This window comes from Xiphophorus hellerii, chromosome 18, assembly GCF_003331165.1.
Source record: "Xiphophorus hellerii strain 12219 chromosome 18, Xiphophorus_hellerii-4.1, whole genome shotgun sequence".
In the NCBI taxonomy this organism is placed as follows: Eukaryota; Metazoa; Chordata; class Actinopteri; order Cyprinodontiformes; family Poeciliidae; genus Xiphophorus; species Xiphophorus hellerii.
This window is the reverse complement of record NC_045689.1, coordinates 21508919-21523348: the sequence shown is the minus strand read 5'-3', so window position 1 is coordinate 21523348 and position 14430 is coordinate 21508919. Positions and strand designations below refer to the sequence as shown.

Below are 14430 nucleotides of genomic sequence, written 5' to 3'. Positions count from 1 at the left end.
TATTGTTTAAGTGTGTTAATATTTTGTGCACTAACCTTTTTCCATGCTGAAAAACAATTTAAAATGTACAGATTAATTTTGCTTGACCTAACAGAAGAAAACATTATACATAAAAAAAGGCATCTCTGAAAACCTTGAGTTAAAAAATCCCAACCACTTTGCTAAAGCACAATATTTTGAAGCTTATATCTTGACTATCACACTTACTAATAGCACTTTTTGGAATATCTGCTCATTTAGGACCACACTCTGGTGGTGGCAGACTTTGGCCTGGCTCGGCTCATGGTGGACGATAAATGTGAAAATAAGCTGACGCAGGGAAAACTGTCGGGCCTGAAGAAGCCCGACCGCAGGAAGAGGTACACGGTGGTGGGGAACCCCTACTGGATGGCTCCGGAGATGATTCATGGTATGATATACAGCAGAACATGTGGAAAAATAAATAATCCTGACTTTCTCTGTGCGCTTTTCCTGCTGATTTATGCTAGTAATTTATATACTAACATTATTTTATGTCCTGTTTAGGCAAAAGCTACGATGAGAGAGTGGACATCTTTTCCTTTGGTATTATGCTATGTGAGGTGAGTAGCTGTTTAGCCTGTATAAAGTTAAGAACCAATGTGCAATAAACCTGAGCATAAATACTTTTATCTGCATGTTTGGGATTAATAACCTTTCCCTGCCAACCAAAAGATGCATCAGTTTATAAAAGATAATTTCCCTTGTCCAATATTTAGGATCAGAATGCAACATCCTTGCAATGAACCCAATTTTAAGGCAGATTTACCAAAATGTCTCCAATTGAGGCTTTAAAGCAGACAGGAGAAACACCCTGCTGATAAAAGGAGATGTGATTGATGCTTTTTAATAGTCTGTTCAGTGGCTGGCAGCCCCAACTGAGTACTGCTGTGTTTGGCTGACTTTTTCAGATCCTTTAAAAATAAAAAGTTATTTTGCCTCAGAACATGTACCTACCAGAATCTGTGGTCCGCTGCTGCCGTAGGACAACTGTAAACCGCTCCGTCCTTCTGCACAGGAAGGAAGGGTTGTCCGTGGATGCAGTAATTAGAGGTGGTACCAAGTGCACTGAGGGTAACCACGCTGCCAGTAAAGGGCCTCATTTTAGTCGGTGTCCGACAGTAGAGTTTGCAAAATGTGAGCCCTAGTAGAAAGTTTGACTCATCATTTTTTCATTTTTTGTTGTGTCTGTTCTGCTTGAAAAATCTGCCATTTTGGCGACTTTTGATGGATTTTGTCAACATTTCAAACTCATTAAATGCATTTTCCATTTCATTTTATGAGGGAATAGTTTCACTCTGCCAAATTTCGACGTCTCTAAAAGTGGAATACATTTTTTCCAGCAGCCCTGCTGAGTTGTTGGAAGGGAGCCTGGACACACATCATCCTCCTGCTCCTATGATTTGGGCTCATGGGTTTAGTTAAGTCGATCAGAGGCCCCAGACTATGACTTCTCCAGATGGACAGCATTTTTCAGCGACTGTGTGAGGGATTAGTGAGCAGTAGAGCAAAGCCTTATGTGGCGACTGACAGACAGATTGTTATGGTCTGGCGGGAGCAATCTGCTTTAGTTGGGAAGGATTTACTGGTTTCCAGTAGAAACTCTTCAGACACCTCCATCTTCAAATCTTCTCACTCGTGTTTTTAACCTTTTCCCTGTTTTGCCCTCTGCAGATCATTGGTCGGGTCAACGCAGATCCAGATTACCTCCCCAGAGCGATGGACTTTGGACTGAACATTTCTGGCTTCCTGGAGAACTACTATCCTCCCAATTGTCCCCCTGCCTTCTTTCCTATTGCTGCTTTGTGCTGTGACCTCGATGCAGACAAAAGGTCAGAAATCTCCCAAAAAATGTGCACTGAAATCAGACTTAAAAATATTTCATTACCTGGGATTTTGTTTTATTGGGAAAGTTTTTTACCTGTTTTTACAACCTTTTCAGACTTGTCTGTAGAGGTTAAGTTGATTTCATTGTCCAAAAGCAATAGATACGCAAGAATCACAAATTAAATATCCAAGAACAAAAAAGGTTATAGCTTTATGAACTCAGCTTCAATTCATGAATTGAACATTTGTATGGTGATTGTTGAATGAAGAGGAGAAAGTTAAAAGAAATGTAGCTGAACGCATCAAGTTTAAGACCCATCCATACCTGCAGTTTGCCACAAATAAGAATATGAAGATGTAATTAAAGTAATTGACTAGCCAGCATATTTTAACTTTTCATTTTTGACCAGCATTGTTACTCTTCCTAATCTCCCAGTGACTATCTGATCAAAATAGTCTAAGATTATTTAAAATGGTAAAATGGTAAATGGACTGAACTTATATAGCGCTTTTCCAGTCATTTTGACCACTCAAAGCGCTTTACACTAGAGTCACATTCACCCAGTCACACTCACAAACACACACACATTTATACACCGATACGCAGATCGGTAGGCAATTTGGGGTTAAGTGCCTTGCCCAGAGGCACATCGACATGTGGCAGGAGGAAGCTGGAATCGAACCTACAACCTTCCGATCGCAAGACGACTACTCTACCAAAGAGCCACAGTCGCCCTTAAAACAAAGTGAATGGAAGCATCGGAAAATCTCACCTTCTTGGTCTAAATGTTCCTTTCTGCTCGCAAAATCTGCTCTTTCGATATATTTTTTTTTTAAAGTTATGTATCTGTTATATATGATATTTGCTTTTAAGTGACAACATCTACAGCAGCACAAAACTCTGATTTCTAAAACTACTTAGATGGAGGAATAAAAACTGTTAGAAAATTCTGGGTGAGAAGGGCTTTTGATGATGAATCCAAAGGTAATTTTTCCTTGTGCCCTTTGAACTTTACAGACCTGCATTCTCTAAACTGGAGGAGTGGTTGGAGAACCTCAAGATGCACTTGGACATTGGTCTGCCGCTGATGTCTGAACTGGACCAGTTGCACAAGGCTTTCTGGGAGCACCACAGCATCCCGCGCCCTGGCAACGGCCTGCACACTCATCCGGAGCAACCCGAGTGAAGCGCCGCGAGAGATGTGGCAACGTTGGAGTTGACCCCTCAGGAGACAGTGACCCACCCGCCTCGGGCGGCAGAACGCTGCTGGAGGAGACTTTCTAATGGCCCGTCACGACTGAAGCAGATGACACTGGTTTTAGCTGGCGCAGGCCGGATGAATAGACTCAGGGGGAAAATATGAATTTGAAAAGCCACCAGTGTGTGATGCCTGCACGTGCACATACACACACATTCTCACTGCAGCTGCTTCTGAAGCTAAAGTAAAATATATCATATGCAATCAGAAACAAATTTTCACGTAACACTTCAATCACATAGATTTAGCAGCAGTGGTCCCACTAGAGAATACTTACTGTGCTTTTTACTGTAGTGTGTAACTTCACATGCAAAACATAGCAGCAAATCTTCAGCCGTGTCGCTTCATGTCTCCAGACTGCATGATGCAGTTTGTGTCTACGGACACTTTCTGTGTTTGGTTTTCTTTTGGATCTCAGAACAGAATTTATTAGAAATGCAAGCAAAATGCAACGGCCTCCCAGTGTCTGAGGGACAGTTTGTAGACCTTCTTGTACAAGTGAAGTGAAACTTTTCAAGCTTTAAGTATCCAATTGACAAATGCATGGCTGTAAATAATGCTGCCAGGTCAATTCCCGCTTCAGTGTGCCCCTCTGACCCCATTCAGTCATGAACCACTTGGAGTTGCCCGTCTCTCCTGTTTATACTGTAGCACTGAATTTATGGTAAAAGTACACGTCCTACATTTGGTACATCTTCTCTCCATTTAGAGAGTTCTTAGTGCATCCCATTGACATTAACACTCAAACACATTGTGTACATAAGCGGCAACTTTGTAAATGTTTTAAATATTGAAAATGTACAGACATATTTTATATACGTACGTTACATCGCCATATTTTTATTGGCTGGCCAGCTAAAAGGAGACTGGAGGTATCACTGCAGTTAAAAAGGCACGGCAGAAATATTTTTTAATTTACGCGTTGTCACTGTGTCAGGGTAAATGCTTTGAGACCATCTTCAAACACCTAAAAACCTCTGCTAAAAATTATTTTAAAACAAACAACAAAAAAAACAACCTGAGAACCAATTCTGATAAATGTACGCATTCACTTTTCAACCCTTCTGCAATCAAGTCAAATGTTACTGCAACTTTGCAGCTACAGTGCCTCGATGAGTATTTATACCATAAACTTTTTCACAATTTGTCGCTTTAGTTTGGAAGGATTTACTGGTTTCCAATAGAAAGGCTTCAGAACCATAAACTTTAATGTATTTTATTGGGATTTTAAGTTGATGAACTAGTTGGACTTGTCTCTACCAACTTTGCGCATTCACCGACTGAGATCTTTACCCATTTTTCTTTGCACAGTAGCTCAATATCAGTCAGATGCCAAGTACATGGTATTCAATTCATTTCAAAAACGTCTTATGAATCCCAGAGAAAAAAATGATTAAATAAGACATACATTTTATAGCTATCATCAATTTTCTCAATTGGATTTGGGTCTGGACTTTGACCCGTGACCCATGATGAAGCTGTAGCTTTGACTTTATGTGAAAGGAAGTTTTGCCACTGAAATCTTCTACTTTTTTATTAACCTCTCACAAGAAAGTCCCAATTTAAAACATTGAAGTTTCTGTTTGTGTTCTGAGAAAGTATGAAAAAACTTGAGGGGTGTAAATATGTTTGGAAGGCACTGTACATATTCTGATCATCTCTATTCCCCATACTGGAAAAAAAACCAATAATCCATGCTCTCATTTCTGATGTACTGCATCATAGTGAAGGTGTTACATCACCAGGTACTGCCTCATCATGTCAGCTGTCTGTCCATGTTCCTGTCTGTCCTCCTGAAGATTGACCACAGTGTTTGTTTACATATAAGAGCTAGATGTACTGTAAATATCTCTGTATATACATGGCTGTCTCCTCAGAAATAATCTCCAGCACTGTCAGACTTCTGCGGCACCTTCTAACAAACCGTCTCTCTGTCTTTATTCTGCGAATTTTTTAGTTTATTTTAAATTTGCTGCATGATGTAGTGGCCAGGTCTTCGCCGCTTTTACTACAAGCTACTTTAGTCTATAAACATTGTGGGTTTTGTTTTAATAACTAAAATACAAATTTGGAGTAAAAGATAAAAAAAAAAAAGTCACGCAAGAAACGCAGGGCTGAGTAGAAAAAGTTTTTTAAAAATTTGTTTTTCTATATCTACCCTCTGAAACTCTTTTGTACACATTTGAGAACTTTTGTTTGCACTAACTGGCCAATCTGGGCCGCGTCTTCTTGTTTCTTTTTCTCTTGGGCTACTTGTGATAAGGAAAATGATAAATGTGAGTTCAGGTTGATATTTGAATGCAAGCCACTGATGGAGCCTTTCAACTGTTTATAAAAAGGGGTCTGGTAAGTTCACCCTCTCAGTAGCAAATTGAACTTATTTCATTATTTAGATGCAGCTCAAATTGAATTAAAATCATGTATGCCATGCAATATAGTGCTAGGCGCAGAAGAAGCTAGCTGGGTTGCATTTTAGAGATGAAATGCTGGTGTTTTTGCTACTGTGAGGTTGTGATGACCCAGTTCTGCTTGCCGTCTACAGACTGGCTCTTTGTGAGTGCTGTTCTGTGCTGTTTCTGACTGCTTGTGATGCCCACAGAGGCTGCAATCACTCTTTCTGATAGCTGAGCACTAAAAACCTCACCTCTTCCTCACCTTAAATCTTTTTGGCTCAGGGCCGTAATTTCTTCTGGAGCTTTTTCCTCAGATCTTAATAAGTACCCACCGGTAACAGTGAGACTGGAAGAGCATGTAAACGCCTGTCACTCTGTAGGGGAAAAATTAACAAAAGCCCTCCCCCGTTTCTCACATGCATGCACACACAAGTGGCTCCGTGTTTCCTCCACCGCTCCTGTCTGAGCCATGTCGAGCATGTTAGATGTCAGCCAGGACGTGTTGATCACTGAGAATGTCGCCGCAGCACTTCTTCGCAAAGGATCGTTACCTCTGAACAATGCTGTGCCTTTGTTGTAAGCTAGCCTTGCCAACGACTCGAAAACATGAACTGATTTCCTGTTGAGTTTTTATTTTAATGCATCGTCAGTGCAAGCCTGATTCAAGCGAACTGAACGTCAGAGTTGACACCATGACCTGTAAGATTTCATCTTCTTCTGTATCATATTTATATTTTCAGGATCTCCATAGTCAGTTTTGATACTTTATTATTATATTCTTTTTTTGCCTTATTTAATTTTTAATTTTTTTTTTTTACACAAGCTGTGAAAAACGATTCTGCACTTTAATCCTGAACATTTGGACTCTGAGGAGGTTACTGTGTTTTGTTGTTGTTTTTTTTTTTCTTTATTTTTTGTCACAGCTGAAAATAAAATGATGCTTCTTAAACAAATTCAGATGTTTCATGTCTTCCTTTTGCTTTAAAACAAAAACACATTATGTAAAAGTTATATCTATTTACAAAATGTGCGGCCATATCACAAAAATATTCATACACCTGGCAGATTTGGGTTTAAAGTAATTTTTTTAATGTTAACAGCCTGTTTCCTCCTGCTGAAAGTACTATTGAAATCTTGAAGTGGCCAAGATGGAATAATAATAAGAATGACTTAATTGCTGTAATGCCAATGAAAATACTTCAACTGATTGAGAAGATTATATGCAATTTTCTGTCATTTTTTATGAAATATAAATAAAAACTGATTTTTTTTTTATGCTTCTTTTACATTCGTTTGCATTTCCTTCCAGATCCAAACTACTTGACTGAATGAAAATCCTGGCAGCAAAAGAAGCCAGACAGAACAGTACAGCTGGGATCCTGTGGGATTTCCAGATCCAGTCCAATAAAAAGGTGACGGTTAACCAAACAGGGCATTGTGGTGGACAAAGCAGAAAAGAGTGTTGTAGTGAAGTAGCAGTCCCTAGTGATGGCAACATCAAGAACACAAGAAGCCCGAGAAACACCAGGGGCTAAAAGAGGAAATGGAGACGCTGTGGAGAGACCTCGGTGGTTCCAGTGATTGTGGTGCGCATGGAGCTGAAACTCCCAAACTGGAGCAGTCAGCGGCTGCAGCAGATTCCAGGGAACGACCTCTGTCCAGAAAAGGACAATCGTAGGAACAGATGACATTTTTCAAGGAACCCTCAATCAAACAGCTGCCTGGTAGAAAACCTGAACTCGAAGCAGAACGTCCTGAGTGGAAAATCCATCCAGAGTGATAAACGCAGTGCTTGTGTTATTCCTGCTCTAAAAAAACAGGTGGGCGTGTTTTGAACCTGACCAGCAGATGTCAGTCTCTACTGTTATATTTAAACGGAAGCATTCATATTACCTTTTTTTTACGTCTTCTCAAGAGCCACTGTCCTTAATGTGTGAAAGGAAAATCTGAAATGTTCCTTTTGACTGGAAAAAAAAATCCATTGCTAATTTTTTATATCTGATTGACACCTGGGCAGATCACAGATCAAAATTTTAAATATTATAACATGTGCACATATTTATACGTATGATACTTTAAACAACTATATCTAATTTTTTATTGAATCATTTTATATTTCGTGTGCAACAGTCCATTATGAAGTAATTTGAACACTATGACTCAGATGCACCACAGTTTAACTACAGACCAACCAACCTATAAAATGTCAGCCTTGTTAACCGACTTTGGGCTCCGTATAAAGCAAATACTAAACAATACTTTGAAATAAACACATTCTGGGGAAAATAACAAATAAAATTATTTTATCTAAATGATCGCATACATAAATATTTAATTCACGACTTATTTACTGACGTAAAGACACACAGAGTCCTGGGTGGATGGATATAAAGATCAGCAAATAAATGTTAACATTGTTTTTTTTTTTTAAAAAAAAAAAAAAAAAAAGCTACTTTAAATTCTTCGTTTCCTTTTGCATTTTGAAATGTTGAGATCTGAAAATATAGTTTTGTGACTCATAACAGAAAGATGAGATCAGGTGTTATAACGGACTGCCGTACATGATTACACACTACAGTATCCATATCTGGGTTCTGGCGGTCCAGTTTCCTTCAGGGCACACATACACGTGATCATGCTCCCATCTCGTCCACGTGCGATTGTTTTCATTCCGACGCTGCCGCTGCAGAGGCTGGTGCGTCATGACGTCACGGAGCCAGCGGGCAGCAGGCAGGCAGGCAGCTCATCAGTTTGGACCTCGGCGTCGAGGAGTGTGTGTGATGTAGTCAGTCCTCCTGCAGCTGCTCCCACACACACACGCACACACGCACCGACCGTGACAGACCGCCCCGCAGGACCGCTCTGCCCACGACGACACGCCGGCTGGCTCTTCCCGATCTCTCCGCGCTGTGAATTTGCTGGGGAAATTACCGAGGACGGCCAGAGCCAGCGGGCGCCGCTCGAAACTTTCAGATGGAAAATTTGTGCGGTAACAACCGGTTTCGGTCCGGAATGTTCAACAACCACGGTGAGTGTGTTCACTGCTGAATGACCAGGTTATTGTGTTGCTGTTGTCGAAATTTGACCCACTACGATGTCCGCCCTGGGACAACTTGTGTAATTGTATCCGTGAAGAAGACGCACAGCAGACCGTGTCGTGTCAGCGGGTCTTCTGGCTGCATGTCACCGTTTTTATCCGGGTTTAAAGCCGAAGATTAGACGCAGATTTATTTATTTTTTTTACTGTGATGTGTGCTGACGGCACAGCGGGCGCACTTGGTCCGGTTAAGTGAAAATCCTTAAAAAAACCTGGCAGCTGGAGCTGCAGCGGGACGCTGCGGTTCTGCAGCTCTGCATGAGAGGTACCAAAGAGCCAGCTCAACTAAACCACTTCTGTATTATAATAAATTTAGTTTCCTGCTCCCAGAGTGGTCTGATGTTTCCATGCGCTTTTTAAAAAAAATCTTTTTGTTTGTTTTTGTTTTGTTTTTTTTAACACAATTCAACTCAAACGAACATTACAACGTATTTTACCTCTTAAAATGCACTTTATGGAAACCAAGCCGGTAATCTGCAAACATTTCCTTCCTGTTTTTGACTCTTTTTGTCACATGTGAAGATTATCCAAAGTTTTCAAATTATTTAATTTCTCAAGGAGGAAGAAAAAAACAGTTTGGCTTTATGTGAAAACTCAAATGTTTCCTGAATCTGATAAATATTCCTGCCACCGTAGGCAGCATTTGTGATGACTGGGTGTTTTACATCACTTTGGACAGTTGCTCTTGTTTCAGTCACTTTGGAGGAGTTTTGAGTATTGACGACCTGTTTAAGATGTTTCCACTGCATTTTTATCATTCTTTGTCTCTTTCTGAGCAATTCAGAGGTGAACTTGCAGATGTGCTAAACGTTGTTGCCTTAACCCACGTGAACTTGAGGTTAAGGTCACGAACTCATGGCCAGACCTTCTTCTTTGGACAACTGATAGAAGATATAATCTTCTAAATAAGTTCAAGTTTTATATTGTCGCTGCCCAGAATATCACTGAGATATTTGGGGAAATATGATGTAGTTCTTTGTAGGTGTTTTAGGTCGGAAGTTTGTTTATCCTTAACACTTGATTAGTCATTTCCTTGTATATCATTTCCCACTGCATAATGGAAAGTTTAGACAATATTACTAATCTCATATATCCCTGATTTTTGGAATATGACAAATGTCTAAATATGTACCTTATTCATTTATGAACATATATTACTTTACATGCAGTTTTGTTTTCTTTTAGGTAACACTTATTAAACCACCACCAACTACTGGCAAAAAAATGAAGCTGTAAAATTAAGTAATTAATTGCAATGACTGGATAAGAGATAATCGTCAGCTTCATTATTGTGACACTCCCTGTAAAAAGTATTTGAGTTTGGGCCAGTCAGCTGGGCTGAATCTGAAGGCGTCAGATGCACCAAACTCAAGCCGAATTATTTTTTATGGCCTGTCGAGTTTCAACCTATATGGCGCCAAACCACCTTGGATGCATAAATTATTTTTATGAACCACGGCTGTCTTGTGGGAGACGGGTGGTGTCATGGAGGTGAAGATGACAGACCATGATTTTAGACTAAATTGTGTTTTGTGGCTTTCAGAGGTTTATGATGATTAACGTTTCATTTTTCATTGGAAAAACTGTGGGAATGTGTCATTAACAGCAGTAAAAGAGTAAATAGTTTTCAAAAGTGGTAGCAGAAACATAAATGTTTGACTTTAAAATGAAAATGGAAGTTTTACCATTTACATTTGAAATGTGTTTAAGAGGTTGAGAAAAATCATTGTACGTGCTAAAATGAACTACTCCCCTCTTTTTCCACATTTATGTCTGCATTTAGTGGATGCTGGTTTGTTTCTACTAAAGATCATCCAGACTGTTGCAGAAGGACATCGTTAGACCTTTTGTTATGTTCTCAGATGGGAAAACTTTTCATTCATCCCCTTAATCATTCCAACAAATGCATCTTTCTTTATTTTCTCATAACTTTAAAATTGTTATGGCTGAATTTGTTGAACATTTATTGACTCTAAATAATGTGAAAGCTCTCTCTTAAAGTCCTTCCCACAGACGTTGTGTTAACATGCCCAGGTGTTCACCTTTAACACTTCTCCTCAATTATTCTTTTCTGGAGTTGCATCAGCTTTTCTGGAGAAAATGTTAGTTTTTCCATGTCTGGTTGCTGTGTTACACCTGTTCACGTTTCTGGGAGGTTTAGATGTTATTTGTGATACTTAAGTTCTTCCCTCATTAGTCAGTGAGTTTACCACTTGGTGATGTAGTAAACATAAAATGTTATTTATTTACTCCAAACGTAGAAGAGTTTGTGCTCTTTGAACTGAAAAATGTGGTGTGCATATGTTTCAACCCCTTTTACTCTGATAACGCCAAATAAAACCCAGCGCATTAAATACCTTCAGAAGCCGCCTCCAACTGTGTGATTTAATCCCAGTATAACTCTGGTTCTTCTGTGATGGCTTTAGTGGTTTGTTAGAGAACATTACCGGGATTATTAATATTATACAGGGTCATGGAGAAAATCAGGGAGATGCAAGGTTAGGTTATGAAACGGCATCCTGAGGTTTGAACATGTTATAGCGAACTAATCAATCTATCTCGCATCCAATTTATTTTTTTTCTGAGCAGTGACGGGGAAACTGTCATTAGTTGATGACAAGTTGAGCTAATTACAGGAAAATCCTGTTAGTAAACCAGTTAGGCCCCATAAGACTAGACAGGAGACTAGATGCTCTTTCCGGTACAAACTCACAGCCAGACAATGTTATGATTCATATCAAAGTATCTAATATGTTAGAATGGCCCAGTCAAAGTTCAGTCCCTAATTCTTACTCAGCATCTGTGATGAGACTTGAACGGTCCAACAATATCCTCTGTCCTATCTGACGTTGCGTTCCAGTCGGTTCTGTTTGGGTGTTGTGTGTTTGTGCATATGACGGTGATGTACTACGCTTTTAAACTCAAACTCAAGTCAGCACAAATAGTTTATGGGTGTGTGAGAGACGTGCCTTAAAAGACGTGGAACAACATGTACTGAAAACTCTTGTCTCAGGGTGGCTAAGCATATTTGTACAACATACTTTTTCAATTTTTGATGAAAAATGCTGAAAACCATGGATCTTTTTCCCTTTACTTCACAATGTAAAGGTCTGGTCTACTTTTGTTTGGCTCTATTACACACACTACCAGTGAAATACATGATAGGTTGTAACAAAATGTGAAAAATGCAAAGAGGTGTGAATACTTCAGCAAGGTATAAAACAACTAAATAAGTTGCAACTACAGACATCAGTGCACAGAAGGAAAACTCAATGGGAAAACAGTCGGGTGTTGAGTGTTGGGGATGGTGACAGAGTCCACAGTGGGTAACATTTCTCAGAGAGCTGTGTGGAGAGATTCTGGCTCGGTTCTGCTGTCTGTGACCACGCTGACTCCATCACTGGTGGGTATCTAAGCATGTAGGTCAGGAGATGAACCACAAGGGGAAAATGAGCAGCTCAGGAGAGTGCCCATTACAGTATAGCTCAGTACTTTAACACTTATCAGATTTCCTGTGTCTGTCCACTGCTTTTTAAAAATCATCATGTATGTTCTCCAGCATGAACTCAAGATGTACTTAAAAAATACTAATGTGCAATTCAGGAATAATAATCTGTCAATATGGCAGGAACGGCTAAATAAGCACCTCTGTTGTTCCTGAAGCAGTTGTAGATGGTGGCGATGTAATCGCTCTCTGTTTTGCGTCTCAGCAGTTTGTCCTGAGAGCTTACAGGCAGCGACGCTTAAATCAGTGGATCAATATTTGTCATTCTGCCAGTAGGTCTCCCAGTGCTGGCAGCTGGGAATAAAGATACTGGTTCTGCTTAAGAGGAAATGGAATCACTAAATGGCAACAAACATCATGAATGATTAGTGCAGTTACCTTTTTTTTATTTTTATTTTTTGTATTAAATACATCTGACATGCCAGGCTGGTTGCTCTACAGTTTCACTGGCTTTAACATTTGTAATGGTATGTTGATCAATAATTGAGATATTCGATCAGAATGTACTTAACAACTAAAGTCAGCCTTCAGCTCTTCGTAGCCTCAGTAACAACATCTACACTGAAGTGTTGATTTAGTAGAGATTGGTAAATGGTGCATTCAATGATCAGAGATGGATCAGATTTTTGAGTTTCCTACAGTTAGTAACCAATCTGGGTCGATCAGACTGCTGTTGATGGTTTCCATTCAAGACTATGCCTTTTGCAATTAGCAATTAATCAGTTAATTACAGGATAAATTACAATTAGCTTGATTATTTCCATTCTGATTATTAATATTTTTTAAAGGGTAATTCTGTCTACAGAGGCATCATAATCCATTTTATTTATGGTTTTGGTTTTATGTGATTTATTTTTTTTGTATTTCTGTTTATTGTTTTTGGTTGTGTTTTATTTTGGGTATTTAAAAGATTTTTTGTTTCCAGTGTAAAGTGTTAGTTACAAAATTAAAGTTTACTGATCTTTGAGAGAGCACTTGTCTTATTATGCTACTAGCAATATTTGGAAAACATTGTCAAAACAACAGTGTTATTGTTTAAACCAATAATTACTGAGACAATTTATCATCTAGCAAAATTTGTCATCATGACTGGCCTAGTCAGGAGTGTTATTAAATGTCTTAGCTGTATTATTTTAATTTAAAGAGCACAGAATGTTGTTTTATTAGGTATAAACGGATCCTTAAACACCCCAGAATTTCAGTTTCTGTTCCTACTGAAGATTTTCTTAGACAAAATGTTTTCTATATTTGAAGATTCCTTTATCAAAATATTAACTATGTGCTTCTGTTCCCCTTGCATGTGCCTGACTGCTGCTGGATTTGGATTATTTCTTGCGCTGGTCAATCATCCTCCCCTGACCAGATGATGAGGTAAGAAACCAGAGTTTTATTCAGTTCTACTGCTGAGGATAAAATGGGCCACTTATTATGGGAGTGTTGGCTTCCATTATCTCAGTAAAATGAGGACATTGTGCGGTTTGTTTGTGTCAGGGCATTTTATCCCTGATGGCTATTGCTGCTCTGCTGGGTTTTTGCGGTTACTGCATCACTCTTAAATCATAAGAATGGTTACGTCAGCTTAGAGGCTGTGATTTCAGCTGTAAGCACTTGTATGTGCTGCAGGGATTGGAAATATTTGTATGAAAAAAGAAAGGTGTGGTGCCCAGATTTTCAAGTTTTCTAGTTCCTTCCTTCGTCAGCGGAGAATGCGAGGTTGGTTTTGTTTATTTTTTTCTGCGATTGTTTTGTTTGAAGTTTCATTTGCGTGGCGATTGTTGCTTGACTTGCTCTGTCAGTGTATCAGTTTAACGATGAGGATCTTGTCCTTGCTCGGTCACTAGAAGTCATTCACTTTGCTTAACCTTTCTCCTCTTCTCTATGACTCCATCTCAACCCAAGACCTTCCAGTTGACTTGTGTTTGACCCCGATTAAAAGTCAAGGTCTTTCTTTTAATCCAAAACAGCTCAGTCTGGTGTTAAGGTGTGGCTCGGGTGTGACAACTTTCTGGTTCGACATTCCAGATCATTGTTAAAATGATCTGGAATGAACGAATGAACAATGAACGTTTCAGCATCTGCCCAACAGCTCAGTAGCTGCTGCCTCACACATGCCAAAGACTTCAAGACCTTGTAAAAATCCCTCCTGAAAGCCATCACTAAGTCCAGACTGACATAACTAAATGCCCTTCCTCTGCCACACCCACACCCATGTCTGTAAACCACAAGGGACTCTGGGTTGTGGTGTTGACTTCCTTCTGTACGCCTAAAGCCATCACAAATGTGTACTCACACAGACAAACCGATGTCACTCTGCAAGGGCAGTGCCAGAAC

The 14430-nt window shown here is 39.5% G+C and overlaps 2 protein-coding genes across 4 annotated transcripts in view; both read left to right on the top strand.

Moving 5' to 3' along the window:
- limk1a (LIM domain kinase 1a) overlaps positions 1–6450 on the top strand; it is a 52683-nt gene extending 46233 nt beyond the window's left edge. For all 3 annotated transcript variants that reach the window (XM_032545957.1, XM_032545958.1, XM_032545959.1), the window contains 4 exons: positions 241–409; positions 526–581; positions 1693–1850; positions 2864–6450. In XM_032545957.1, coding sequence (XP_032401848.1) covers positions 241–409; positions 526–581; positions 1693–1850; positions 2864–3032 — 552 coding nt within the window. In that variant the 3' untranslated portion in view covers positions 3033–6450. The remainder of the gene's footprint in view (positions 1–240; positions 410–525; positions 582–1692; positions 1851–2863) is intronic.
- A 1778-nt stretch (positions 6451–8228) lies between these two features.
- septin4b (septin 4b) overlaps positions 8229–14430 on the top strand; it is a 41468-nt gene continuing 35266 nt past the window's right edge. Inside the window, exons 1-2 of the mRNA XM_032545978.1 lie at positions 8229–8525; positions 13463–13470. Of these exons, the coding sequence (XP_032401869.1) occupies positions 8471–8525; positions 13463–13470 (63 nt within the window). The 5' untranslated portion in view covers positions 8229–8470. The remainder of the gene's footprint in view (positions 8526–13462; positions 13471–14430) is intronic.